The 27,500-nt window shown below is 36.9% G+C and overlaps 2 protein-coding genes across 13 annotated transcripts in view; one reads left to right on the top strand and one right to left on the bottom strand.

Moving 5' to 3' along the window:
* The window catches only part of SIAH1 (siah E3 ubiquitin protein ligase 1), a 77,337-nt gene extending 73,175 nt beyond the window's left edge, over positions 1-4,162 (top strand). For all 11 annotated transcript variants that reach the window (XM_050903779.1, XM_050903783.1, XM_050903782.1 and 8 more), the window contains one exon: positions 1,796-4,162. In XM_050903779.1, the coding sequence (XP_050759736.1) occupies positions 1,796-2,646 (851 nt within the window). In that variant the 3' untranslated portion in view covers positions 2,647-4,162. The remainder of the gene's footprint in view (positions 1-1,795) is intronic.
* A 2,695-nt stretch (positions 4,163-6,857) lies between these two features.
* LONP2 (lon peptidase 2, peroxisomal) overlaps positions 6,858-27,500 on the bottom strand; it is a 46,439-nt gene continuing 25,796 nt past the window's right edge. For both annotated transcript variants that reach the window (XM_050903868.1, XM_050903869.1), the window contains 4 exons: positions 19,631-19,773; positions 11,787-11,994; positions 10,263-10,453; positions 6,858-8,412 (listed from right to left, as the gene is read on the bottom strand). In XM_050903868.1, the coding sequence (XP_050759825.1) occupies positions 8,191-8,412; positions 10,263-10,453; positions 11,787-11,994; positions 19,631-19,773 (764 nt within the window). In that variant the 3' untranslated portion in view covers positions 6,858-8,190. The remainder of the gene's footprint in view (positions 8,413-10,262; positions 10,454-11,786; positions 11,995-19,630; positions 19,774-27,500) is intronic.

The raw sequence follows: 27,500 nt of genomic DNA, 5'->3' as shown, positions 1-27,500 counted from the left end.
GTCACAGATATCTTCAACTTTTCATCTAAGCTGGAATGCCTTACAGTAGGAAAATAAGGCCAAAAGACACAAACATTCCTGTCATACCTCTACAGTATCAGTTAAGGCCCAGCATTGAAAACCACTGTATGGGTTTTTTTCTGAAGGTGGGAACTGGATATTTCTAGTCCAACAAGCCTGAGATGAAGCAAGAGACTTTGGAGGGGTGAGATGATGCTGTTATTGGGCACGTGAGACTCATAAAGTCAGCGACTGAATACCAGATCTTAGACGCTCATGTTTTTGGAGCTCTGGACTGCGGAGAGGTGCTTCTGTAGAAGAATTTGAAATTGCCTGTGATTACTTTTTGAATGTCAAGGGATAAGATACTTTGCACGTTGGAATCTCTTAGTTCCTTCACTTCGTGCCCTGAACAGTGCATGTCTTGCAAAAGCATGCACAGTATGCTGCTTTGAGGTATCTAGTCCAAGTATGAGTAAGTTTGTGGGTGAAATGATGCTAAATATGGGAAGCTTGCCTGTTGCCTAATATTCCCACGTCAAATAGCGAGGAGATTAAAGATGAGGTTTATTTTGAGAGCTTTATACATATGTGACAGATACAGAGCTGGTGTACTTGCAGAGAAGCACTTAAGGTGGTTGAGAATTTTACTGGGTAACAGAAGCCAATTTTGGATAGCATTTTACTTAACTTTTCTTAACCTACGAAGGCAAGGTTTATTTTTTTCAAAATGGAGTGTTTATTTTTTCTGGTAGTACTAGTAATTCCTTTTGCACAAGAAGGAGGAGAGTTAGGGGGTGCAGAAGAAAGTGTAGCATCCATAACATGTTAAGAAATATGGTACTTTTACCACATCTGTTGAATGCTTGAGCAAGCTGTTTGGTCAGACAGCTGTTAACTTTTGTCTGGGAACATTTGAAAGAATAGAACTTCAGTGTAAACTCCACTGAATGTAAAACTTCATCAACAGTGCCTTTTCAAGTTACTGGAAATGTTTGAGTACTTATATGTTAAAATTAATTCTCAAATTTAATCTTTTGAATTTCTTATTTGGGAAATTCAATAAAATAATTGCTTTGTTTTTCTTTTCTGGTATCTTCACAAATGGTTTAGTTCAGAAGGCTGAAGCAATGGATGCACTTTACAAGCTATGGGCCTTAGTAACAGAGTAATGAAAATGAAGAGTCGCTATCCTATCCTGGGAAAAAAGCAGTGTATTAATCTTCTTAGCTGTGTTTTTCCTTGCTACTGTTTTTCAATTTTTTTAAAAAAATTATACAGTAAACATGATTACTGAGAAGGTCATATCCGGAAGTTCATTTTTTCATTAACAATGGCTAGCTTCTCATCTCACTAAATACAGAATAACTTAAAATTCAGCTTTAGAATTGTTCCATAGTGCTCCTAGTTGTTAGATGCAAGTGATCTGGCTGGAGTATTTTGTAAATGCAATATTAAAAAAACCCCGAACAACAACAAACTTCGAGGATTTCAGTTACATTTTTAATGTATCTTCACTCATCTCCCTTGCAGCTTCCAATAGGTAAATTCCACTTCAGAATAGTTAGCAGAACTCCTTCACTTGTTAAATTTGCGTGGCATACAAGTGTCTGTATTGTATGCAGCACAACTGATATTCTACACGTAACGTATCCACAGTTTGCATTACATGGTTTTTTTGCTTTCATTTGTATCTATTTTCTTTTGGAGCTTCTTTGTAAATCAAGAAATACTGTAGGCAGAGGAAAATAAAATGTGTTTAGATACTCATTCTTTTTTCTCTCTTCTGTTACAGAAATGAGCCGTCAGACTGCTACAGCACTACCTACAGGTACTTCAAAGTGTACGCCATCACAGAGGGTGCCTGCACTGACTGGCACTACAGCTTCCAATAATGACTTGGCTAGTCTCTTTGAGTGTCCTGTGTGTTTTGACTATGTGCTGCCACCAATTCTTCAGTGTCAGAGTGGCCATCTTGTTTGTAGCAACTGTCGCCCCAAACTTACGTGCTGTCCAACTTGCCGAGGCCCGCTGGGCTCCATTCGTAACCTGGCTATGGAGAAAGTTGCCAATTCTGTACTATTCCCATGTAAATATGCCTCTTCCGGATGTGAGATAACTTTGCCACACACAGAAAAAGCAGACCATGAGGAGCTGTGTGAGTTTAGGCCTTATTCCTGTCCATGTCCTGGTGCTTCATGTAAATGGCAAGGTTCTCTGGATGCTGTAATGCCACATCTGATGCATCAACATAAGTCAATTACAACACTTCAGGGAGAAGATATAGTGTTCCTTGCTACAGACATTAATCTTCCTGGTGCTGTTGACTGGGTTATGATGCAGTCTTGTTTTGGCTTTCATTTCATGTTAGTATTGGAGAAACAGGAAAAATATGATGGTCACCAGCAGTTCTTTGCAATTGTACAGCTGATAGGAACACGCAAGCAAGCAGAAAACTTTGCTTATCGACTTGAGTTAAATGGTCATAGGCGGCGATTGACTTGGGAAGCAACTCCTCGATCTATTCATGAGGGAATTGCAACAGCCATTATGAATAGTGACTGTCTAGTCTTTGACACCAGCATTGCACAGCTCTTTGCAGAAAATGGCAATTTAGGCATCAATGTAACTATATCTATGTGTTGAAATGGCAATCAAACCTCTTCAGGCCAGTGTTTAAAACCGTTGCATTTAATTTAGCAGAAACTAGGGTAACCATCTTTGACTGTAAGACAAATTATTTGGTAGATGGAGGGTAGACATATATGAAGGTAAATAAAAGGAAAGGCTGTTAAATTACAGGAAGCAGTTGCATGTAGTAACACTAATATATTTAAAATAAGTCAACAGTAAACCACTGAAAATATATATACACCCAAAATGGGCATCTTTTGTATTAAGAATTGATTCTACAGGAAATGTTGTAAAATAATTCTAAAAACTTGTTTGTAGATTGATTGTACTGTTGAAAAGGATACTGTTTCGTGTTTTTGTTTGTGTTTTTTTTTCCTCCCCCCTTTGACTGACAAGCCATGTTGAGCGGTCTGGTCTCTGGCCACTGCTTCCCCTCCTCCCCCCCACCCCCCCTTTGTAAGTCACTACATAGTATTGCTGCTGTTTGTGTATATTTTTTGTGTATTTGCTAATTTTTATTAACTTCTAGTTTTTCATTAAATAAATATGACTTTCTTTTCTGTAATTCAGGTTTTTCTCTTTTTTGTATCTTTTTAAAATTAATTACAGGTGTCATCTTTTGATATGCATAATTGCTATGGTAAAACTTATATTTCTGTATGTTTGGTAAATTTTGTCTCTTTCCAGTAGTCAGTTCATTGGTGATACTGTTCTTAATTGAGCTATTTTGTGAATGTACTGAACTTGAAAGGAGTACTTATGTTCAAAGATGTACCAGGAAAGAAAGCTCCTTTAAAAACAGGTCTAGATGTTGTTGTACTTTGAGTTATCTTCTAACAAAAATGAACAATTACTAAGAATTTTCCAAATTAAAAAAATAATACTTCACATTTCAAATTTAGAGATGCTTAGAAACTTGATTGCATCCTTGTATTTGTTGGTTTTGCAGTACAAAGAAGGTATTGTCTTACACAGTATTTGTAATTATAAAAACAGAGCATTTGTTTTTTAAAGAAAAAAAGGCAGTCAGAATGAGATGTTTTCAGTCTTTTTATATTTGTCATTAAAAGAATACCTGGCAAATTAAAAAAAAAACAACAACTTTTGCTTTTTGCTTTAGCTCAAAGTTTGACACATTGATACTCTTGCTCGGTTTCTTGTCTTCACGTCTTTTGGTTGTTACTAAAGTAACTGTCTTGAACTGATTTTTGTATATCATTTTAGTGACATGATACACATTACAATGCAGATGATCTCTTACAGGTGTGATTCACCGGCCGTAAAGGCTTTTGAAGGATATTGGGCTTTATGCAGACTGCCTGTATGTGAAATATTTAACCATGAATGTATATGGTATTTGTGTTACAAAACATAGAGACAGAAAAAAGAGTAAGGTGAAAAGCTGTTTCATCTCAAGCTATTTGAAAGAAATCTTTGTCGAACCTCATAGTAGTGGACATCTGTTTGGGGAGGTAGTCTGGCTATTAACTACTTTTGTAACACATTAAAATACAGTTTATTTACTGTGCACTGTCTTAACTTTCTTATCAGAAGTTGATCTATTAAGACAACTCTTGTTCTTATTATTTTGATGCATGATGAGGTAAGTAGTTCTACAGGTAAGGAACATAAAATCCATCAGGTTGGATTAATAAAATACTACAGAAATAGCTGGCTTCATGTAGTAGAAGTTTCATTTCTTAAAATTTGATATTTAGGCTGTTCGAAATGTGCACAGATTTCATTTAAAAGATGTACTGGTACCTTGTGACAGTAGATAAACGCTTCAAAAAATCCTGCAAGCTAGCATTTTTTCCTTATGAATATACAGCTAATTGTTTGCAGTCTTCTAAATTCAGTAATTATTCTCACCTAATTAAGCTTGTCTGCATTTACTTCAGGTTTGTCTCCTGGTCTTTGACAGAAGCTTAGAATCATAGAATCGTTTAGGTTGGAAAAGACCTTTAAGATCATCGAGTCCAACCGTTAACCTAGTACTGCCAAGTCCACCACTAAACCATGTCCCCAGGTGCCACATCTGCACGTCTTTTAAATACCTTCTGGGGTGGTGACTCAGCCTCTTCCCTGGGCAGCCTGTTCCAATGCTTGACAACCCTTTCGGTGAAGAAATTTTTCCTAATTTTTCTGACTTGGCTAAATACTTCAGATACTTTTAGAGGAATACACTGACTCACCATCTCACGTGCTCCCTCGTGATTGGCTGGCTTGGACTGAAGTGTACCTGCCAAGGTTATCTGATTCTCAGCTCTCCAGTCTTGTTAAGAAAATCTAGCTAAGAACCTGTAAGAACCCTCTGTGGTCTGATACTTATGATTAGAGAGTAACAGGGCTGCGTTAAGCATACAAGTTGTATAAGAAAGACTCTTCTCTGCTGCTTGTATTTGGAATGGTTTAACTTGTGTTGTGTCCCCAAAAGAACTGTGAATCTTAAAGCCTTGTTGCACTCATCTGCAGTGATTTTATTTAGGCTAGAATGGGCTGAAGATCAAGACTATACTTTGGAAGGGGACTTCAAAAATTGCATTTGTAATGAGCTTTAGAAGCTAACTGGTATGGTCAGACAGTTTTTTTCATGTTTTACAGAGGACAAATGCTATAGCATAACTAATGTATGCTGACTTACTGTAATGTAAACTAGTATTACTCCCTTTGGTGTTTAAAAAAAAAAAATCTGTATAAAACATTTGATGTCTGTCATCAGATGGAATGATTAAACAAATTATACTTAGGCCCAGATCCTCAAAAGTATTAGAAGCCTAATTCAGTGGCTCTCCTCTAAAGAGTTTGAGGATCTGGTAAGTCAACTACACTCTGTTATATAGTAGAAATCTGTACAGTTTACTACCTTATCTAAAATAAATGGTGTATTAAAACCTGGCATTGTCTTAACATTAGCTATTTATTTTAGAAAGTACTATTTTACTTTGCTGTATGGGGAAAGAGTATTCAAATTTGCCTTTAATAGATGAAATGCAGTAGATCTTGCATTTGTCTACTAGCACTATCCCCCTTGTTGTTCATTGCCCTTTAAAAAAAAAAAGCCGTAAAAGGAGAACATTTGACAAATGTGGATGTTAATATTTGGGTCCTGTTTTGACATTTCTTGCTAGTTCTTGTTTGCAGTAGTGCTTTAAAATTAAAGCAGGTGAACAGTTTCGTATTGCTGCCTATGCTGTTGTATTCCCCAGTATCTTTTCAAAGCTACTATGATTAAAGCATGAATTGCACTAGTGGGATAGTTATTACCTGTAGCAATTTATAGTGTGGATAGAGGAAGGGAGCTACCACTGCTTTGTTTTTACCTTTGATAAGCTTTAGTTATCTTACGGTGTATCCATTTAACTGTCAGTTGCAAAGCAGAATAATCCTTAGTGTATTGAAATGACTTTAAAAGTTCTTTACTGTTCTGGCTTGCTGCTGCACAGATTGTTACTCTTCTTGACAGTGTTCAGTGAAAGCAAAAGAAAAGGCACTAAAGTGTGTCTACAGTATCTGATACAATGGGTAATGCTTAAGGTTTGTTTTAAAAATGTCAACAAAGTAACATAACCAAGTCAGCTCTGCAAGCAGGAACATGAAAAGCTGTAAGTAAATGCCCGTTAATATCTTCAGAGTGGCATTAAAAGCCTCACCTTTCAGATAAAAGTCCGTGTGGACAAGACTGACGAACTGGAGTGGTGTGGCAGACAAAGTCATTGCTTAACTTTTCTTGGGAGCAACTCCCTGTTCTTCTGTGGTGAAATTGCTGTGGAAACTTTTTTTTTTTACAGTACTTGCTGTCTTTCAAAAAAAATGTTTTTTTCCTCCGTGTATAAACAGACTGCGCTGGAATTCCATGCATGTCTGTTTTCTCACTAGTGCAAAGCAGTGCAGCGTTGTTTGATCTGCATTAAGGTTGGTAAAGAATTTTTTTTCCCCCTACTGGTTTTGATTAAAGCAAAGCAGCACATGAGTTATCGTACCTTTCTGGTGTTTTACTGATTGTCTAGTTTCTTTGCACTTTTTGTGTTCAAGTATTTTGTAAGGCAGAAAGTATTCTGAGGCTTGGTGTTTGTTGCCTCTTACCTTTGGAACTCGGCTAGTGAATGACTAAGAGTAGAATTCTTAAAATAGTGAAACAAAAGGGGGTTTTATTTTTATCATTTTATTAGATGAAGTCTTCTGTGAAAGTTGTAAAATCTTTTGTAAATCAGGCGCAGAAATACCCACTGAATTTATTACTATCAGTGCTATTATGTTCCAGGTAAATCAGCTTTCTGTCTATGGAAATGAAAGCAAAACAATTATGTTTGCTTTATAGGCTGCTTCTATATAATAGGCTTTTGTCACTGATACAATTTGCATTTCATAAGCATACTTGTGTTTGTTTCAGAATTAATGAGCAAGAAGAGAATGTAACATCCTGGGTTTTCTCTTGTGGTTGACCCTAGTATCAAACAGTGAAAAACTCAAGGATCTTACACAAGTTTAAATTTCTGTCTTCACTGACATTCAAGGGGAGATAAGAGACAAAGCTATCAACTGAGATGGGATACTGACAGACTTTTGTAAACCTTACATTATTCACAGTATGCAGTACCTAATGCAATTTAATGATCCAGTATTTTCTTGGCATTGTTTAAATGGATGTAATTTTTATAGGCTAAACTCCGAACGTAGGCATCCCAGAATCAAGTTGATTTGTATCAGGTAAGAATGAAGGACGTGTACTTTGTCCCTCCAAAATGTTGCCAGGCTTTTTCATAAAGTCTTCAAGTATGCTCCACCTACTTCTGGTGCTGTAAGTACAACTGCGTACGTGAACTTTAGAGCATTATCTCCCTTCCTATACAAGAATTAGTACGTTTCAGTTCTTCTGCAGTTGCTTCCTGTATTTAGGTTTGAAAAATTATGTCTGCATTGACCTTGCTACAAACTCAAACTGAGTGCTGGAAGGACTTACTAACTTAATTTAGACCATATTGCTTCTGTTCAAATCCCTCGAGCATATTTTTTAGATTTCAAAAACCTTATTTTTCCTGTGATTCTAACTGCTCCGTATTAGCACATTGAATGTTATTTCCTAAATAAGTAAACTTTTGCGCTAAATCAGTTTGCTTTTTGGTGACAACCCCATCTATTAAGACTCTCTTGCTGCGCTGCATTTGCTGCAATTGGTGTTCTCTGAATATAGCTCACAGAATTGCATATTATTCGCTGTTTGTGGATGTGTCCTCTTTAAAGATGTAATCATGTGCTGACATTTACATACATATATGCTAGATAAACTGAGGAATTCTTTCTCGACAGCTTCAACTTGCATCTATCAGGAAATGAGTTTTTTTTTCAAGATCCTTTGCTGATGATAGTAAAAAGCAGCAAATGCCCGTAAAAGGTGGTTTCAGGTTGTTAACTGCTGAAGTAATATTTTTATTTTGATTGCATTTTACACCCACATTTAATCAAGTTTAGCTCATAGTTATACTTGATACATATATAGCTGATAGTTATTCATCTCTATTCAATTTGATACAGAAGTAATCTGAGCCTGTCTGCTTAAAGTTTACTATTCAAACGCTCAACTCTGGGCTTGACTGCAAATCCTCCATCAAAAGCTGCATTAAGAACTTCATCTAGACAGCTTGCCATAACAAAAGTCAAATCTTGCCGTACATGCACCGCAATTTCTTCAAGATCTTTTTCATTTCTTCGAGGAATGATAATTCTCTTCAGTCCAGCTCGGTGTGCTGCCAGGACTTTGTCTTTAATTCCCCCAACCTAATAAGGAAAAGAAAGATATATAAGAAAACCCATGACATTAATCTAGTAAAGTAATTATTGTAACAAATCACATCAGGAGTCAAATTTTAATGAAACGTTCTCCCTCCCCCAATCATTTAGGAAAGCAATTAAAAATGCAGCAGTAGTTTTAACTCATTATATGCTTAATGAGGCAAATATGTTGATATGTTACAGTACCCTTTCTGTAACAGTTAATAACAAGGAAAAAAATTAAAAATTAATCTAGGAATGCAGATACAAGAGTATCAATAATGGAAAAGTCATTACTTTTCAGGAATTTTTTTTCTTAAGAAAGATAGCCTTAACTCTTTTTTTTTCATATGACGTGCTGAAATCCTGCACCTACATTAAACCAGAAGATTTTCAAGATAAAGGCAGTATTAGGTTTAGGGTGGAAATAGTCTTAAGGATGCAATGCCACACGATAAACAACCTGAGTTGTACAACAGAAAACGCACAGAAAAGCAAAGCTGTGCTCCGAAACTGTGGAGATGGCTTTGTGCTAGAAAAACGGGCATCACTTCAGTGAGCCACCTGTTTGAGTTTGTAATGAGATATAAAGAGGGGGTTTAAATTAGTTTTAGTCACAGCTGTAGCTTCTTCCCCTTGAACTCTTTTCTAATCCTATTTAAAGACCATCTTACAGAAGAAACTGGCAATTTTACGATGCTTTAGAGGAAAGGAAAGCCTTGTATTACAGCACAAAGGGCAAAATTTAGGCTGCTATACAACAAGGTGGTAGCGGACTGTAAGTCCTCGTGGTGGTCACTCTAGTCTGAACGATGCTAGATACTTGCCCCACTGCTTGCTTTCAGGCAGCAGACACAGTTAATGGCATGCTCATATGAATTAAGTTACGAATAATAGTAAGATTCTAGACAACATTCAGAAAGAAGGTAAACCCGGTTTAGTATTTACAGATACCTAATCTTTGCACCCACCTCAAACAGTAGGCAAAATTTGGTCACTGGTGCAATAAAGGCGATGTATTTGGAAAGCTAAGCAAACTTGCACCAGATCAGAGTTAATGCAGTGTTTATTTTTCACTAGAGCCTTGAACCCGCAATCTTGTCAGTCTAACTGCCACCAGAATGCTACTTCGGAGATCCTTCCAGGCTGCTCCATTACCGTGTTATCGCTGGTTTACTGCATGAAACAAAATACTACCTTCCAACTTCATCCTTCCTTTGTCCATCATTTGGTATGAGACGGTAACTCCCATATATGCTTAATCACTTAGGCCAGGTTCCATTTGATACTTGAAACTAAAACTGTATTTGTTTGAAAACTTTCCTTTGCCCCCGGTGCTTTGAATTTGAAAAAGCTTTACGGGAACACCATTCAGCTGAACTATATACAAGGAACAAAATTGAAGAAGAATCTAAAATAGAGGTATAGAGACGGTTTCAAGAGTAACCTATATGCAATTACTGTAAGAGCTTTAAGAAACAACTTTTCAGAGAAACTGGAGATACTTCTGTAGTAATAGTTTGAGGAAGCATGTTTAGAAATTCTAATACATATTTTGGAACTATCTTGAATTTTAAGATTTCTAGGTCTCCTTTCTAACTAGACATTTTAATGCGCTTTCCCTGAAAACAGCATCAAGGCTAGCTTTAACATGAAATGCAAAGCAGGCAGAGGCGTGGCGCAGTACTACAGGAGGCTGGCTTCCATCAGCCTCTTACCACTGCACCAGAAGAGACTGGAGTGCTGCTAAGGAATGATCCAGCAAGACTTTGCTTTTGTAAATGGCTATAAACAGATTTTATATCCAGAACAGGGAGAATTAATACAACTTAGCTCTTTTCTCAAATGATGCTTACTGGAAGAACAAGGCCTCTTAGTGTAATTTCTCCTGTCATGGCTACATCTGAACACACCAGCCGCCCACTGAAGAGTGAAGCAAGACAGGTTACTATGGTAACACCAGCAGATGGTCCATCTTTTGTGACAGCTCCAGCTGGGAAGTGCAGATGGATGTCAGTGTTGTCAAGGAGATCAAAACTTCCAGAAGCTTAAGGGAAAAAAGAATGGTTTGAATGTGAAAAATCTAAACCCATTTTGTTCCCAGTCTTTATTCTAAAAGCCCACCAGAGAACTAAAAGTCTTAGTACTATTTTGTAACAGTAGGCTGAAAAAACAACACTATATTGCAGAGGCCCTAGAAAAACAAACAAAAAGAAAACCCAACAAGCTTTCCTACATCCAGGCTCCTAGACAAAACCATAACAAGTTAACCAATAAGCTCGGCAGTTGCATGTGTTGGGAAATTCAGAGTAGGGATTTGTGTAGAAATTCCTACATAGAATTTTTAGGTTTTGTCATGTCCCAAGCCATAAATGTCAATTTTCAGAGAACATACCACAAAATCAGAAACCCAGCATTAACCAATATTATAAAGTAGATCTCATTTACATCTTTTCACCTTACTTAACCTGTGGGATGTAACAGTGTAAACTAGAAAGGTAAACGTGTGCACAGTTAATGCCAGCAGCATTTCATACATAATTCAATTTAGTTTTTTAACCTATCTAAACTTCCATAAATAATGACAGATACTGGACAATTATTTGACCATTCAGCAGATGATCAAACTAGAAAGCACATTTCTAGAAGTCTGGGGAAGTTCAAACAAAAACCAAAAGAGTTAAAAGTTTCTTGACTGAAGTCCTATTGCACTGCAGTTCAACAGGTGCCATACAAACCCAACTAATTCTCAAAATATTAAAACTTAGACTATGAAAACCTACTTGTAACAGAAACCGCGTCTTAATTTTAGAGGAAAACTACAGACTTGCGTATCTATATCTACATCGTTAAAGGACTGCTGGAAAGCTTGAATGTAAAACCGAGTAAGAGGCAGTGTCTGCCACAACTAAGGAGAAGCATCTTGGCACAGAGGCTGTCCGCAGCCTTCCAGGTTGTTGTAGGGAGGGACTGGCCAGGGTGGGAGAAATCGGCAGTAACAACTCCTCTTCTGCCTAGACTGACCTGTTTGTTTGCCAGGCCGCTAACACCTCAGCTTGGCAGGAATCGGGAAAAGAACTACAAAAAGGAACTCCAGAGCTGATTTCATCTTCAGTGTAGCACTAATTGCTGGGAAACCCTTTCTCTGTTAAGGCAACACTTCATACATTTCCACAATGAACAGGAGTAACTTCTACTGTTACTCAGCAATATTACAGTCTGCTGAATTATTGAAAAATATCAAGTTTTAGGACATTTAATTTCCATGCAATATTAATGCTTCCTTTATGTGCATCCCTGCATTGAGGCCAATGGATGCATACAACCTCCGTGATGCAATACAGCTGCTATGCATTGTTTGCCATTTTTTCCCAACCTACCATTGGTTAGCTGATATCTCTTTGCATTGCTGCGCAACCAGCTAATTGCAAGATGTGCCGACTCCTTCATAACATCTCCGAGTTGACCAGTCAAAGTGAGCTGACCTTCTCCATCCATGCGACTAGCTTCTACAAACATGATCTCTCCCCCTAAGGGAGTCCAAGCCAAGCCTATGGCTACTCCTGGCTGACTTAAGCGTTCAGACACCTAAAGGAAAACAACACAGGAAACAGTTGTAACAAAACTATTGCAAAAACAATTTGATAGTTGCCTTCAAAACAACTGTACCCATTCAAACACAAAAGTTAAGCCCAAGTGTCTGATCTCTTTTTTTTTTTTTTAATGCAGCAGTAATTCTGCCTTATGTGTAAACATTAATTACAGAACAGGAGCTGTATGTGGCTGCTTAGCTTAAGGCAATGGCAAACATCCGAGTATATCATTCTTGAAACCTTCCCCACCCCCAAAAGTTCAACGAGAATCTTTCTCTTCAAGGACTTCAAGTATTTAGTCAATCCTGACTGAATGCTTATATGACTTAATCCATCTGCTAGAGGTATACTTGCCCTGACTCTGTTTGTTACTTACTTATATGAAAAAGCCAGTTTTGATCCCAAATGTTACCTAAAAGCCTTTTTAAAGGTGGTTGCGTTGCCTGAACTACTGTCAGACAACACACTGATTTTGTTCATTGCAAGCATATTTATAAATAATTCTGAATAATGAAAACACGAGTCTGCTAGCAGGCTAGATACGAAAGAGGATGGGAAATCTGACTGACTCCCGTTAGTAATTACAAGTAGTTAAGCAAGCTCTACCCCACACAAGACTATGATCTACTTATCTAAAAGTGTGCCTATGCCCAGTTACTGATGAGAGTAATGGAGGTCTCTGAATCCCAGTCTCCTGTGTTAAGAGAAGCAAAGAGAGGCAGGATGTTTTCCATGAAAGTTCCAGGGTTTGATTTTTTTTTCCTTTGTCTGAGAGATTCTTTTAGAATATACAGAAAGTTCTTTTGTTTTCCTGAGCTTCAAGGAGATGAAGAAACCCTGATGAAAGATCATACAGCTATTCAGCATGTTCTGAACTACTAAGTCAGTCATGTATTTATTACAAGGCAGAAAAGAAACTGGATGAATTTTTACTGTGTCAGGCAGTGACTAGAGCAAAAGACAAATACTCCTTTGTAAAATAAAGCAATAGGCTAATTTTAAAATAATTTTGTCTCTTACTGAAATGTAGAATTGAAAGTTAATTTGATTCATTCCTGAAAGGGATGAATTCTTCATTAAACTGTTAAGAGAATTTAAAGAAATGTTTCATTTCTTGGATAGAAAACAAGTCAAAGGAGCCTCACAACAGAACCATAGTAAAAGAATTCCAATTCCGAAATCTGCATTTCTAGTTACATTAAAATTTCTCCAACTATTTTTGTCCTAAGCACATTTTGTTTCTAAGCACATTTAACATTCCATTTTATACTACTTGCAAATTCAGAGCAATAGACCGGGTTTTTTCCTCTAGCGTCAACTCATTCTGCACTGCACAACTTACCATAATCTTAATGCTTTCATTTTGCTTCCTTCCAAGAGTTAGCAGAGAAGTAAACTAATCAGACTTTGTACAGACACTGACAAGGCAAAGCTCTGTATACACGAAGTTGACTTGCTTTTAACCATCAGCCCAGCTGCAAGATCAGAGAAATCTGTATAGAAGCCTGTACAGCCGTGTACCTTAGGTCCGGAGGCAGAAATACTTGTACGGCCCTGCTGCTAGCTGGCTGTATTAGAAGTACTTCGATTTGTAAGCTCCAAAGATAGTAAGTTATCAAGTATTCTAGTCCCTTACTAAAATGCCTCTCTGTAAGCCCACTAGAAGTGCTGCTGCAAGTCCCCAAGTAGTACGCGGGCCTGAGTTTTGTAAGTCAAACAGCAGCAGTGGCTCACCTACGCAGAACAATATAGCCTTCCATGAGATTATCAGAACAAGAACTCTCTTTCTAAATAGGAGCCAAACGTTAACACTTCAGTATCAGGCTGAAATCCATCCCCATGATAAAAACAGAATCAAAATCAAGACCATAAAATTCTTATTGCTCGGTTTTTCTTTCCTGTTTCACAAATAGAAAACAACTTCCTTTATGCAGTAAGAGTGAACAACTATTCACTCTACAGCTGGTACCTCTGGTTACTGGCCAAAAAGAGATGCACATTTAAAAAAAAATAAGCTCACTTACAAACACACAAGTTGTGCTACTTGTAGCTGTAGACAACTCAGATATATGACAGGAACAACTTGCTCATGCAAAAGAATTGGTGAAGCAAAAAATAAAAGCATTTAAAGTCCTACAAAATGAAATTAAACATACATGCTTCTTGTTATAATTTCTGATTTTGTATTATATGCTTTGCCAAATGCTATACTGAACTATCAAGCGCTGTCTTCTCCTAAGTTTGATGACTAAGATTTGAAATGTGACCCTCGCTCAGAGTCACTGTTCCTTGGTTTGAGGGAAATTAGCACACCGCAGAGGCACAGTGCAAGTAGTGCCAACTCTGGCTATAGCAAAGCTATGCTGACACGGGAGCTCCTGGCGCAAACAAGACTCCAGCTGTCAGGAGAGGCCAGTGGGACTGGTGTTACACTCCCGGATCTAGCTGACAACCAGGTAAGTTAGTAACTATACTTATCTCACACTAAAGCAAAGGAAGCCACACAGCCCCTCTCCTTCGTTCTCTTCTGCCTCTCCGCTGTCTACGTATTTTGAACGACATCATGCCATTTGCTTTTATTAGCATAATTTAGCTAGAACGGCTGTTTCTTTTTCTAGCATTTAAGAAAACTGTACATAATAGAGCGTTTCACTTTTATGGTATCAAAATACCTCATCTTATCAAGCATTTACATTTTTGTTAACATAAGTTTCTATATCCATTCCCTGTATTTTACTAGTTACAGTGACTTACTCTGATTAGCTTAGTAATTGCTTAGTAACTCAGGTTAACAAAATCAAATCATGCTAATTACACTGAAATCCAACAACATTGAAGCATTCTCCTTTACACTTGAGACAATCATGTATTTTGGCAACCTGTCATGGTTTCAAACATTTCAGGTATAATGAACAAAAGTAATCGTCCATACGCTCTCCCATCCCAAAGTAGCCATCAACAAGGTTTGTTGGTTTGGGGTTTTTTGTTTTCTTTTCCTTTTTTTGGACTGGATGTTAGCACTGGCTCTAACTGTGTGTCAATTCAAAACAGTTTACAGACTAATTCCACTGTTTGAGAGCTCAGGGGCAGAAAATAGCAAACATGACTAAAGATCAGAAACCAAATGGTTCTAAAGACTCATCATTTATCTCACCTCAGTACAAACTCCTTCCTCTATCCTCAGACTAGGTAGGTACCTCCTCCTACTTCCACAAGTAAGTTGAGATCTGGTAAGAGAAACTAGGTGTGTAGTAAGTGTTAATCACTTTTCAACCATCATTCTTCGCACTAACTGGTAGACTCGGAGGCCAGCAACGTCTCTTGCTGTACTACTAGAGACTGTACTACCTCTCCTGCAGCCTCCTCACCTGAACATTAACTGACGCATGTTGACAGGCGTATGTATAGAAAACGCCCTGGCAGCTTTGATAACTGTCTTCAGAAAAGACCCTTGAAAAATCCCTAAAAACACACAAACACAACACCCCATACAACCATACAAAACTTAGAGGAAAGTACATTATATTACATTAAACATATCTATGAAGTGTTACGGTGAGCTCCACACGACTCAATCACTCCTAGCACCTCTGAATAGTTTCTTCTCACAAAAAGTCAGAGGCATTTGAATTAGAAAAAATCCATACTTATACTTTTTGAACAACTTTGATTAAAAGTGACCACTAGGATCAGCTGGTGCCTGGTCATGTCTGTCAGATGATGGAAGAAGAGGTCACTGACCTACATAAACAGTCTTGGTTTTTGAAATTTTTTGTAGATGAGACCAACCCAGCTACAATTTAGCTGTAATCTGAGTAGATGAACATATTGTCAGATACGTTTTAGCTGCCTGGACACTGCAAAATTAAAGTCTTAACATTTAGCACAGTCATTTATTTTCAAATATTTACGGTTATTCCAAGATAAAGGAAAAGAGACATCATCCACAAGTCTGCAGTTTTGGAGTTACTTTGTAAGGCAGCATAACTGATAAAAAGCTATTAAGTCACTGATTCATAATGGGAAGATGAGAACCAGTCCCAAGTTGCTTGCTGGCCTTTAGCATCTTTGTTATCCTTCCACAGGTTCTCCCAACCTGACTGTACAAACCTTTTTTCTAGTCTACTCTTCTGATTCATTCCCTAGCAAACCACTGCAGGCAAAATATGTAACAGCAGCTTCCCTTTAAGGGAGGAGGATTTCCCAGAAATATCACCGCAAGACTGATATTTCTTAGATAAAAATGCCTATCTAAACCTGTGCTTTGTACAGGTTTTGCTTCTAAAAGATAACCTAATTTGTTCCTTAATTAGAATTATGTATGTCCCATGAAACAGATCTATTCTTTTATGGCATCTGCACTTTCATTTCCTAGAATAGGTAATTTTACTGACCTAGAGCTTCTGTCACTTCCACTTCACTCACATTATGAGGATATAGACTAATTCTGATGGGCCTTCCTGTGGTGCCAATAATGTTTTGTTAACTGAGCAGAATTAAGGGTTGAAAGAAGGGGGGGGGGGGGGGGGGGAGAAAGCTAAAATCCAAGTCAAAAGAGAAATACTTCATTATAAACACTCTGGGTATGTTATAAACCCTTTCTCCCAAAAGCGTGCTGTGCTGAAACATTTCATTAAATCTTCTACACTTTAAACTACTGTCAAGATTATTCTTCCAAAGCCTTACTATGTGATTTATTCCAACATCTGTTCTGTAGGGTGACATGTAAAATTATTTATTTGTGATAAATGAATTAATCCTACAAGTATGAGCTGAGTATTCTGTCATGCCTTTCTGCTGGGAGACCTCTCCAGAAAATATACAAGCAATGCACTGAAAAGGTGAAAGATGAATCACTAATTTTAAGGTATTCCCTGAAGGACAACAGATCAATTAAGTCACGTCATGTTTTCAGTTCCATTTGCTCAGTCTCATCCAAGTACTGACACGGTGGCTGCCTCCATTGTATCTTTATTTCAACTAATTATAAATGGCAAAATGCAGGTCAAAGGTAAAGCTTTAAAGGCTAGATATAGGAAGGAGAGAGCCACACTGCAGACTAGAAAACCAGAAAAAACACCAGTAGCCAATCTGAAACGCCTGTCATTGAGACAAGAGCTATACTCTTCATTTGAAAGAATCTTGGGGGCACTTGAGAAAATTCAAAGGAAAAATAGGTTAGTTGGGAAAATTCATTAAAACAGGAGTTATGTGGCTATCTGAGCAATTTACATTGAAAAAATCATAAAGTATGTACTGAAAAATATTTACTCATTACTAAATACAGCAAATAGTACATGAAAATCAATCCTGACCTGCGCAGGGAATTGATGCTGTGTGGATTCATCTCTAGTTCTATTTATGCACTACTTAATTTGCCTGCTAAATATGGAAACGTTTAAAAAACCTTTGATACACAGGTCAAAAGCTTCAGTCAGTCTTATTTCAGCTTATACAGGCCAGCAGATCCATGAAATGCTTATATGCATATTCATGGCAACTGTTCATGTAAACCCCCCCCCCAACCAAGCACTCATGTATCTGTGTATTTGGAATTAAGAACCACACTTTAAAAATTTTACTTGCACTACTTACTCCTGTAGAAAAAGGGCAATATAGTAGAAATTATTTGCCAACACAGCCACACTACCAAATTTAAATAAATAATCAACTCCAGAAAAAGTTCAAAACTAGGCAGAACATCTAAGGAAAGTCACATATTAGCATATTTCTTGGCCTACAATCTAATTTTTAAAAAGTGTGATAAGTTCATATTTATTCGAATTAATTCTACTCTTGACTGGGAACGAGGAATACAGTTGCAAGCGAACAGAACTTTTGTACAAATTTACAAAATTCAATTTATTTTTTAGCACCTTTATGAAACTAATAAACACCACTTGTAGAAATCTGAGTACTGGCTTGAATATTAAGTTCAATTTACTACAATGGCTTTATGTGCATTTGCAATTCAAGCACTAAAAAGCCAAATGATCCTGCAAGTGCTTTAGCTCCAAAGACCAGATGTCTGAATTATATAACATACTTCAAAATGAAAATTCAGATAGAATGTTATTTCTCTGAAAAAAACCCACATGCTATTTTTCAGTAATTGTTTCTAAAAGTCAGGTAGTAAGAAAAAGATAGACAGACTAGTAAAAATTTCCACAGGAGTATTACAAATGGTCTGATGGCTACAGTCATTCCAAATCAAACTAAAGTATATCCACACTACCTTCTTAATTAAAACGGCCTTGAACTCCCTTGTGTGATTTTATTATTGGGTATAGCGGCTTCTGAGGGATGAAAAGAGCGAGCGTAAGTTGCTTACAATAAAGTAATTTGCCTAAAAAGCAACCTCTTCTAATTTCTGAAAGTAAAAAGAAATAAATCAGAACACAAGTGACCAATGTGAAAAAACTCGGCCAAGAGAGTCATAAGGTACTGGTCTATTGATCACTTGATCTTCCTTGCCTCCCATTCCCCCCAACTTCCACTGCTACCATCATCATCCTCTAACACAATCAATAGTGCTGTCTTCTTTCAACTTGTTTCCTCATTTTGGTCTCTTCATTAAGAATCTCTTCCATGATAAAATTTTCATATCCAAACCCCTCAGTTCAGGTCTAAAAACTGACCCATTCCTTAACGATCATTCATTTTCTCCTGCTTCCCCTGCATATCTTGTCCCCTTTTTGTCCTCCAAATCCCACTGGAGTCTCGTTCTCTCATCTAGGAGAGAAGAACTATCACAAGAAAGTTCTTAAAAGTTTGAATTTTGTCTCTTCTGGAAGTTTTCCCTTCATTTCTATTTTCTCCGTAACTTACTGGTTTACTGATCTTTTCTCCAGGATAAAGACAGAAAAATTTAGCATTCCATCAGCAACTGGTTTCCTGTCATACTGTTATATATACTACTAACACTCGATCCCTTCACCTGGGCCTGAAGTAAAGCAGAGAATAACTGCAATGTAAATGGTGAAAAGAGAATCCCAAACTAACAAACTACTTCAATTGATGGCATTTCCATAGAATGTAGCAAGATACAGATGGGGGAAAGAAAAAATTCTGGAATATGCCTACTGAGGAACAGAGCTGGTACTAGGAAGCTGGAGGTGCCTGACTGATCATAAAATATTTTTAATAGCTAAGAGTCACATTAATCTAAAGAATGTCTGAGAACTTCTGGTGCAAACTGAAGTGCTTTTAATACCCCAAAATGCTGACTGGCTTTAAGGAGGTATGTGGGACAGTCCTTAACACAGCTGCCTCAGAGACAGGATTCCTGGGTTCTACTTTTGGCTTCTTTCCCAAGACCACCAAACATCCCCCAAACAAAAGCAAAGTTGTCATAAACTGAAAAAACACCACCACATTCTTAAGCGCTGCTGCAGGCATCTTTGCTAACAGAAAGTCATGCCATTATGTTATTTATGTACCCTGAATTAAAACAAAATAAAACAAAAACTTCTTTAGGTAAAAAAACACTTGGTGGAACACAAAGAAACAACAGTTCTGTTACGAATACATTTTTTAAAAAGTTATTGTATAATCAGTCAATAGCAATAAAATAGATAACTAGTCAAACCAGACAGAAACAGCAGCCAAGCAGAAACAAACGAGGATGTTACCTCCATTTCATACATGGGTGGCCCCAGGATATCTTTTAAAGCATGGAAATCAATTAAAATTGGCATTTCAGGTGGCAGAGCCAGGTCAGCTGTGTCACTGATGGATTCTGGTTTTGCGTCTTCCGTGACATGCTCTTTGCAATCTAAGAGAAGAAAATCTAATTTAGGATTTGTACCAGTCTTTCTTGACACAGGAATTAAAAAAATCATAACAGAGAAAAAAAAATATTCAAGAAATGCTCAGAAAGTTCATGAAAGTGTGCTTAAACCATCTTTCACAAAAATCTTGTCAAATTAAAGATAATATGGTATCAAACTCAATTATTAAGCCTAAACATGTTCTAACTGTTCAGCAAAGATAATATTAAAATCTAGAGCAAAGATGCAGTTCACTTGCTGAAATACATTTTAAACTAGGTCAAATAGCAAAACACATTAAGTTCATTCAGGACTTTCTACTTTTCATCAGATTTGTGCATAAAAACAGTATTTGTAGGAGATGATCATGTTTAATGTAGTGTAATACAGAATATGGAGCTGAATGTGGAAATACTGAAAGTTCAGTAACTACTGTTCTTTTTATGTACGTTTACAACTGTGCTCTCTGTGGTCTCTTTCTGCAAGGATTTAAATGCTTAACTTCTGACACTAATAATTAAGTTCTGTCAAATGAAGTAGGAGCATTTTGGCCAGATTTACATACCTTGCTTTGCCACATGGCTGCATTACTTACAGCTAGCCTGCATTACATTCAATAACATCTCATTTCACAGTATCCAACGAGGACAGCGTAACTTACTGCTCTCTAACTCTGCCTTGCTCTCTCCACACTCCGATCCTTGCACACATACCCTCAACACCAGAGGACCAGGCGCAAGAGAAGCTGCTACGTGTAGATCACATGGAAACCAACTCCACCGGAAGCCTAACTCATCCAGCCCCCGTGTGCCGCCTCCTTCCAGGCTGTCAGACAGAACCACTACCCCAACGTAGCACAGCCCACCTTTATTGCAGCCTATGCAGCACATATTCTGACATTACACTTTTTACTCTGATTTTTGTCTCTTATGACTATTATGGCTTTACTCAATCGCAGAATCATAGAATGGTTTGGGTTGGAAGGGACCTTTAAAGATCATCTAGTCCAACCCCCCACCATAGGCAGGGACACCTTCCACTAGATCAGGTTGCTTAATTCACAAAATTGACGTCCCTTGTTTGTTCAACAGCCAGTTCCGAACACAGCATATACAGTCCTTGCACAGTGGAAAAACCTCAAACAATTTCAGTATAACAACTTCATCTATGGCTTTTGTCTTGAAATGTTATACTTACACAGGGCTCTGCTCTTTTCTTTGTTGGATGAGATACTTCTAAGGTGTCTTGACCAATAACCACTAGCAGCAAAAAATTCCTCAAAGATCAAATTATTAGGCATTTTCAGAAATACCTACAGGTGTGATATACTCTTCAAGGAAGGCCTATAAAACCCAATTAGCCTGACACTTTTGAATGCAATATACTCAAGCGTCATCAAGAAGGGAGCACATAATTAAAGTAATAGTTATGGATTCAAAAGTGTGCTCTTTCCTTCCTCCATTTATAGTATGATTGTATTTCTTACCTATACAATTGTTTCCTTAGCAGAATTTCCTTCAAATTTCTGTTTTCTCTACAATTGTGTTTTCTATACAAAAATGAACTGTAATGGGGACCATATAAATATCAAAGCCTCAAAATTGTTTTAAACCAGGCTACACAGCCAGTTGTTTGCCTGAATAAGCTCAAGAACTTAAACATCATTTGTACTAGGCCTACACTGCACATTTACTTAAGTGACTGTATACAGAAGGAGAATGTAAGCAGGGAGTCATTTCGCCACAGAATTTGATCCAGATGCAAAAGGCTCATTACCATTTTCTTGAGAGCCCTAAGCGGTATTTGAGTGAAACATGTATCAGAGAAATCAAAAATACTTGAACAATCCAGATGTTTCTAAGGTTCTGTGGCAGTTTTATGGCAGTGCCTCCCTGCCCTGAGGCTTCCATTAAGAAAAGCATTGTACACATACATATAGTGAAGATATTTCTTCCCACCCCAAAAACACAAGCCTAAGATACATTTAAAGTGATATTCTACATTATGCAGGAATGTATACTGAGCTTCAAGACTTCTGCACCATATTTTGGGAAATTACCTGCTGTTGCTTCCTTTCTTTGAATTCCTATTTACTTTCAATTAAGAAATTGTCTTCCTTTGCATATTAATGCATGCACAATAATTGAAGATCCAGGAATTTAAACAATTATAGAAAAACAAATCACTGATCTAATCTATTTAATATAACATTAAGAGTTGTTCTGTGCTGCAAAAGTAATTCTCAGAATGGATGAAGAGAGAATGTATCCTTTCACAAGATACAAACTATCCTTTTATTAATCCTGGTATATAAAGGCCTTTTTACAGTTAATTTTGTTGCAGTGCAATTCTCACTAATGCCTTCATACAGTATCAAGGAAAACATTCTACATCACTATTACCATAATAACACCAACTCAGCTTTCATTCAGGACTCAAATCTAATAGTTATTATCCAACAGCCACTAATCTTTCCATTGTACAACTCATTGCTCCATGCATAAATCCCATTCCTTTACTGTAAACACTGCCTTAGTCAGATGGCCCTCCTGTTGTTCCAGCATGTCTCTATATTTTTGTTGAACTATTTCTGTACATAATAAATTCAAATACATAAATACTAGCAAGTCTAGGAAACATAACCCTGCATGCTATTCTTGCAATTCAGACTGCAATTTCAACACTATGGATCTTCAAAACCTGAGTAATTTGATATGACAATTCACATTTTAAAAGAAAACTGAGTTTAAAAACAACTGCTTTTGCTCTATACCAATATTTTACCACCTAACAAACACAATTTTCCATTTCTGCTTGCTCTTATTTCACCTAGTTCTGCATATACAGCTGAAGGAGACAGACTTCTCGTAAACAAATCCGTAAGTAATTTTTGAGGCCACCTGCCCTAGAAAAAGAATCAGAAACTCTTTCTTTGAGTTTATACAATCTATTTAGTAGACCCCATTTTATAATCTGTAACAACAACAAACTCCAGACTTTTTAGAAAAATATTAACCTAAATTCCAACTTTATCTAAGAAGGAAAAAACATCTTCTTTCGTCACCTTTATAGAAGCGCTGACTATGAAGAATCTATAAAGACACAAGTAATTGAGATTTCCATTAATGATGACAAATACATGTTCCTTACCTATCCCAGATGAATAGCCATAAACCATAGTATAAGTTAAATAACACATTTATCTAAAACAAGACAGTTAAATTCAAGTTTCCAGAAACAGAACTTTTGGTTAGGACAACAGCTTAATCATCTTACATTTTGAGTTAAATTGGAGAAATAAGCTAAAAAGTCAAAGAAATGCCTTTAACAGAGCTCCACACTGCACTGGAGGAACCACCTGCTGATCTACTATTACATTACTGCTTAAACAAAAGAAGCATGGTACTGAGTTGTTTTAACATTTAAAAATTGGAAAAACTAAAACAAAACAAAACCGAAAAACACCAAAAACCCCCACCAAACAAAGCAACAAAACACCACCACCAAACCAACAACCACCCCGCCCCCAAAAAACAAACAAAAATCCAAAAAACAACCAACCAACTGAAAAAAGATTATGTTTGTAAAATTTTCAGAGCACAATCTGCAGCTACTCAGCAAAAATCACGACAATCTTCCTCAGTAATCTGCCTCTGCAAGTTCCCAAAACAAAACAAAATCTTGCATGTAAATACTGGATTTGTAAGAAAATGGACTCCTAAGAAAACATACTGACAATGAACTACTATATATAATTCAGGATTTAATCTAAAAAGGAATTCCATGGCACAAAGATTTAAGAATTTAAAGACTACCACTTTCTTTTAGAGATATAATGGAAATGAGTGAATAGAAGAGCCTAAAACTTCCTCAACATGTAGCAATTTCTCAGCTCCTCATAAAACATATTTAAATTAAGCACTAGTAATACTTCAGTCTTAAAGATTTCTAGCCATACTCACTGGCCAAGATAGAAGAATATAATAGAAACCTAAAATTTTTAAACAGCTTTTAACAGAACATATTCTGATTTGCTGAATTGCTATGAAGAGGTGTAAGAAAGAATATAAGCATGAAAGAAAACATTTCAAGTTTGTGGGCAATTAAAGGGAAAATAGCATGTTCTTTTTTCTCAGCTGATTAACTAGCAGATGCTTCAGCACACAACAGACACCCAGAATTCTTTTAGCCCCTCCAAATTAACTAATAAACTCCACAAAACTACATTTAGGTAGGAAAGAATGGGATTGCCCTTGTTGACAATAGTCCACATTCAAAGCCAGGCATAACATGAAACTACATCTTAAAAGCAACTTTCCATTGTCCAACTTAACTCTTATGCACTACATACTTGGGAATTGTTACCTCCAAGAGATTTTCTGTTGGAAAGGCACTCCTTCCTGGGACCCCAATCCTACTAACACTTACTTCTATACTTAAATTTAATGTTATGTGCATTTTTCGTCACAGGATCAGAAAATTTCTCTTTTCACAAAATAATTACATTCCATCAATTCTGATCTAGAATACTTGTACATGTACTTGAAGCACCTGAATTTGAGGTTTTCATGCAGGAATATTTAGATAAATTAACGTTGTAAAAAATAGTTCATATATAAAGCCAACTTTTCATAACATTTATGCCTCTTTGGCCTAAAACAGAAAAGACATTCCAAGCAATTTTTAGAAAGAACCACATATTACAGTCTGCAGAGCTGGTTAGTATACTAATGCTGGCACAGCTGAGCTCAAACTTGAGTGCCTACAGTCATACCACCATGGGATTTATGCTGATCAGATTTCATAAACTCACTTCCCAGTGCTATGGGAGATCCCGTGCTGCTGGAAGTGCTGAGTTTTGGCTAGAACATAGAACAGGTCACTTTTTGCAAGAGCAGTGATGTTAGCCCAGCTGTATTAAGGCCCTTATACATACTAAAAACAAGCAAACCCCCCCCAGTCATGCATAATAATGTTTTGTGAATAAAATGCGTTATGCCCAAGTTGAAGGAGGGAGAATAAAGACTATGTGTTTCAGTTCACGTTGACCACTTCAGTCAAACTTGCATTTAAACTCAAAACCAAGCGTTGTTTCATCCACAAGGAATAGAACAAACTGTACTGTATTACTGGGTTATGGAAATGTTTAAGTATTTTCAAAGCCTTGGTTTCAACATAGATAGAAACCTCATTTAATCACTTTTAGTTATTAAATATTACCTGTCCTAAACCTCCTTTTAAGTCTGAATTAGACAAACCATTTTTCACTCTGGGTTTCAACTGTTGTATCATGATATGATGCCTTAGTGCACAGTTGCTGCATTGTATTCTCAAGGCAGTTGCACTAAAACAGGAAGGAGAGTTTCACATATTTTTGTGACTCCTAGAATTTCTTCTAGTGTCAAAGACTAGATGAGTGTCTCATAAATCTTAGATAGTGTTTCAGTAAAGTATTAGATAGTGTTACTGTACACAAGGATGACTTCCTGGAGAGGTCTGAAAAACGACTCCATTTGCTTTTGCTGAAGTTCACTGTACAAATTCAATGACTGACGCAAACTAACACTCCTCCACTTGCCAACTTCATCATAAAGCTCAGGAGTCAAAGGAGCGAGGAAGGCAATACAAAGCTGCCAGTGTATTTCAGTCATGCATTTTTGGAAAGTGCTAAACACTGCTTGACAGCATATCTCCCAGCATCAGTTCTGCTACGGCAGGTATCCTTCATTTTTACAGCCTACTATGAAACCGTGTCAAAAGCCTGATGTTTACAAAGCCTTGAAAAGAGATGCTCCACTTTGAGTTAATAATCTGATTTAATCAATATAATGACGGAAATTTTGCGGTTCTACCACCTAATGTCTTTCAACTTTTATTACAAACCCACAAGCCAGAAGGCACTCAGCTGAATAAACACAATAGGCACCATGTTACTATTCTGATATGCTACAAATCATATACAAATTATGCTTTAGCAAGTTAGAGTCTACAAGGCAAGCCTGTAGCTTGCTCTCTCATGTTCACAGCTCATGACATATGAATGCACTAACTGTAGTGTCTCAATCCCACATCAGTAACCGACAAATGTGTAAAGGAAAAATGAATTATAGGTCTTTCTGTACACATAAGGAAAAAAAAATCACGAAATAATTCTAAATGAAACTATTAAGAGACAACTTCACTATTCTTCCAGAGTCATTCATTATATGAAATAAAAATTCATCATCACTATGCACAACTCCACAATTGTCTACTAATCAACAGGAAAAAAAAAAATCCAAAGAAATAAATTTAGGCTACAAATCCCATTACTTGCATCACCTTGTAAGTATTTGGGGATATTTCCAAAGTTTTATTTTAAATACCTGTTTTTTTCCAACAGAGTGAATGAAAACGAAACAAAAATATTTTTTAAAAGTGTCCTACTCTCATACACTCCCAACAAGTGACATATTCTGCTAAAAATACAGCAGGGTATAAGCACATTATTAGCACAAAATAAAACACATTTTGCAGACTGCACCATTCTATACATGTCTTTGTAATACCAAAGTTTAACTACAGAGCCACCTGTCCCTTGGACTCCCTTTTAGTAATACAGCTTTTTCTTATGGACAGTTTCAATTCCAGAAGTACAAAGGCAACTCTTCACAGCTCATTTCTTCTGGGCTTACTCCAAGTTGTGTGTCAACCAAAAACACTAGGATTTTGCCCTGTTTTGAAGCACTTAGCTTGCTGTTTTCACTTAGCTTTGCTAAGTTGCAAGTCCAGTACTAATTTTAACAGTGTATAATTTTAACAGTGTAAATACCTAAGTTGCAAGTACAGTGCTAATTTTAACATTGCAAATACTTCTCTTACTGGATTGAGATGTCTAATACAGTTCCTTTTTGTTCTTTGCTTTAATAGTAAAATGTTTCTTCTTACAGTATCAGTTATGCTCTGAACCTACTTTTCGTTTATTTTATCAGAAGGCTTGAAGAGCAGAATGACACTTTTTTTATTCAGCAATCGCATTAGACCTTTTAAGCACATTTTAGACACAGCTACCCTTCAGTGCCAAGAAATACTTTAAAAATACAACTTGTCAAAATTACTATCAAAAAAGTGACAGTGGCAAAGACACCTGATATTGCTTGATGCTAGTAAGCCTGGCCACCACAGCCCAAAGGCTCAGCGTTGTGGTTCAAGAGCAAGTTCGGGTATCATGGAAGTATCGACAAACTCAAGCGTTTGACTTCAGAAAAATCCAGCACAGAGGAGAGAAGGTAGACAAGATGCACATAATATGAATGGAAAGCATTAATAAATATGTCTTAAAAGCTCTTCCTTTTAATGTAGATGGGACAATTTAATCCGCACAGTCATTCACGCATGCACAGCCACTGTTACTGTGAGAGTTCACTTTCTTTAAGCCAAACATTCAGAGAAAACCGAGCTGAATCCACTTAAACACTGATTTGTAGACCAAATTCAGTCTTCTGATATTACAGTTTCCACAGACATTTTGATGATCTTAGAAAACTCAACAAGGTAAAAGAAGATTTAATTTTCAGAAGGGAAATACTGAGTTAGGGAAAAAAGGCAAGGTAAAGCTGAAAGACCGTCAATAAACAGATTTCCAGAGACAAATTACCAAAGTTCTTACTATGGGTAAAACTCTTCTTCATATACTCTTCTAATTAATACCACTGTTTGTACAAATATCAGTTATATTTCCTTCCCAGGATTT

This window comes from Gymnogyps californianus, chromosome 12 (genome assembly GCF_018139145.2).
Source record: "Gymnogyps californianus isolate 813 chromosome 12, ASM1813914v2, whole genome shotgun sequence".
NCBI lineage: Eukaryota > Metazoa > Chordata > Aves > Accipitriformes > Cathartidae > Gymnogyps > Gymnogyps californianus.
This window is presented reverse-complemented; position numbering and strand designations above follow the sequence as displayed.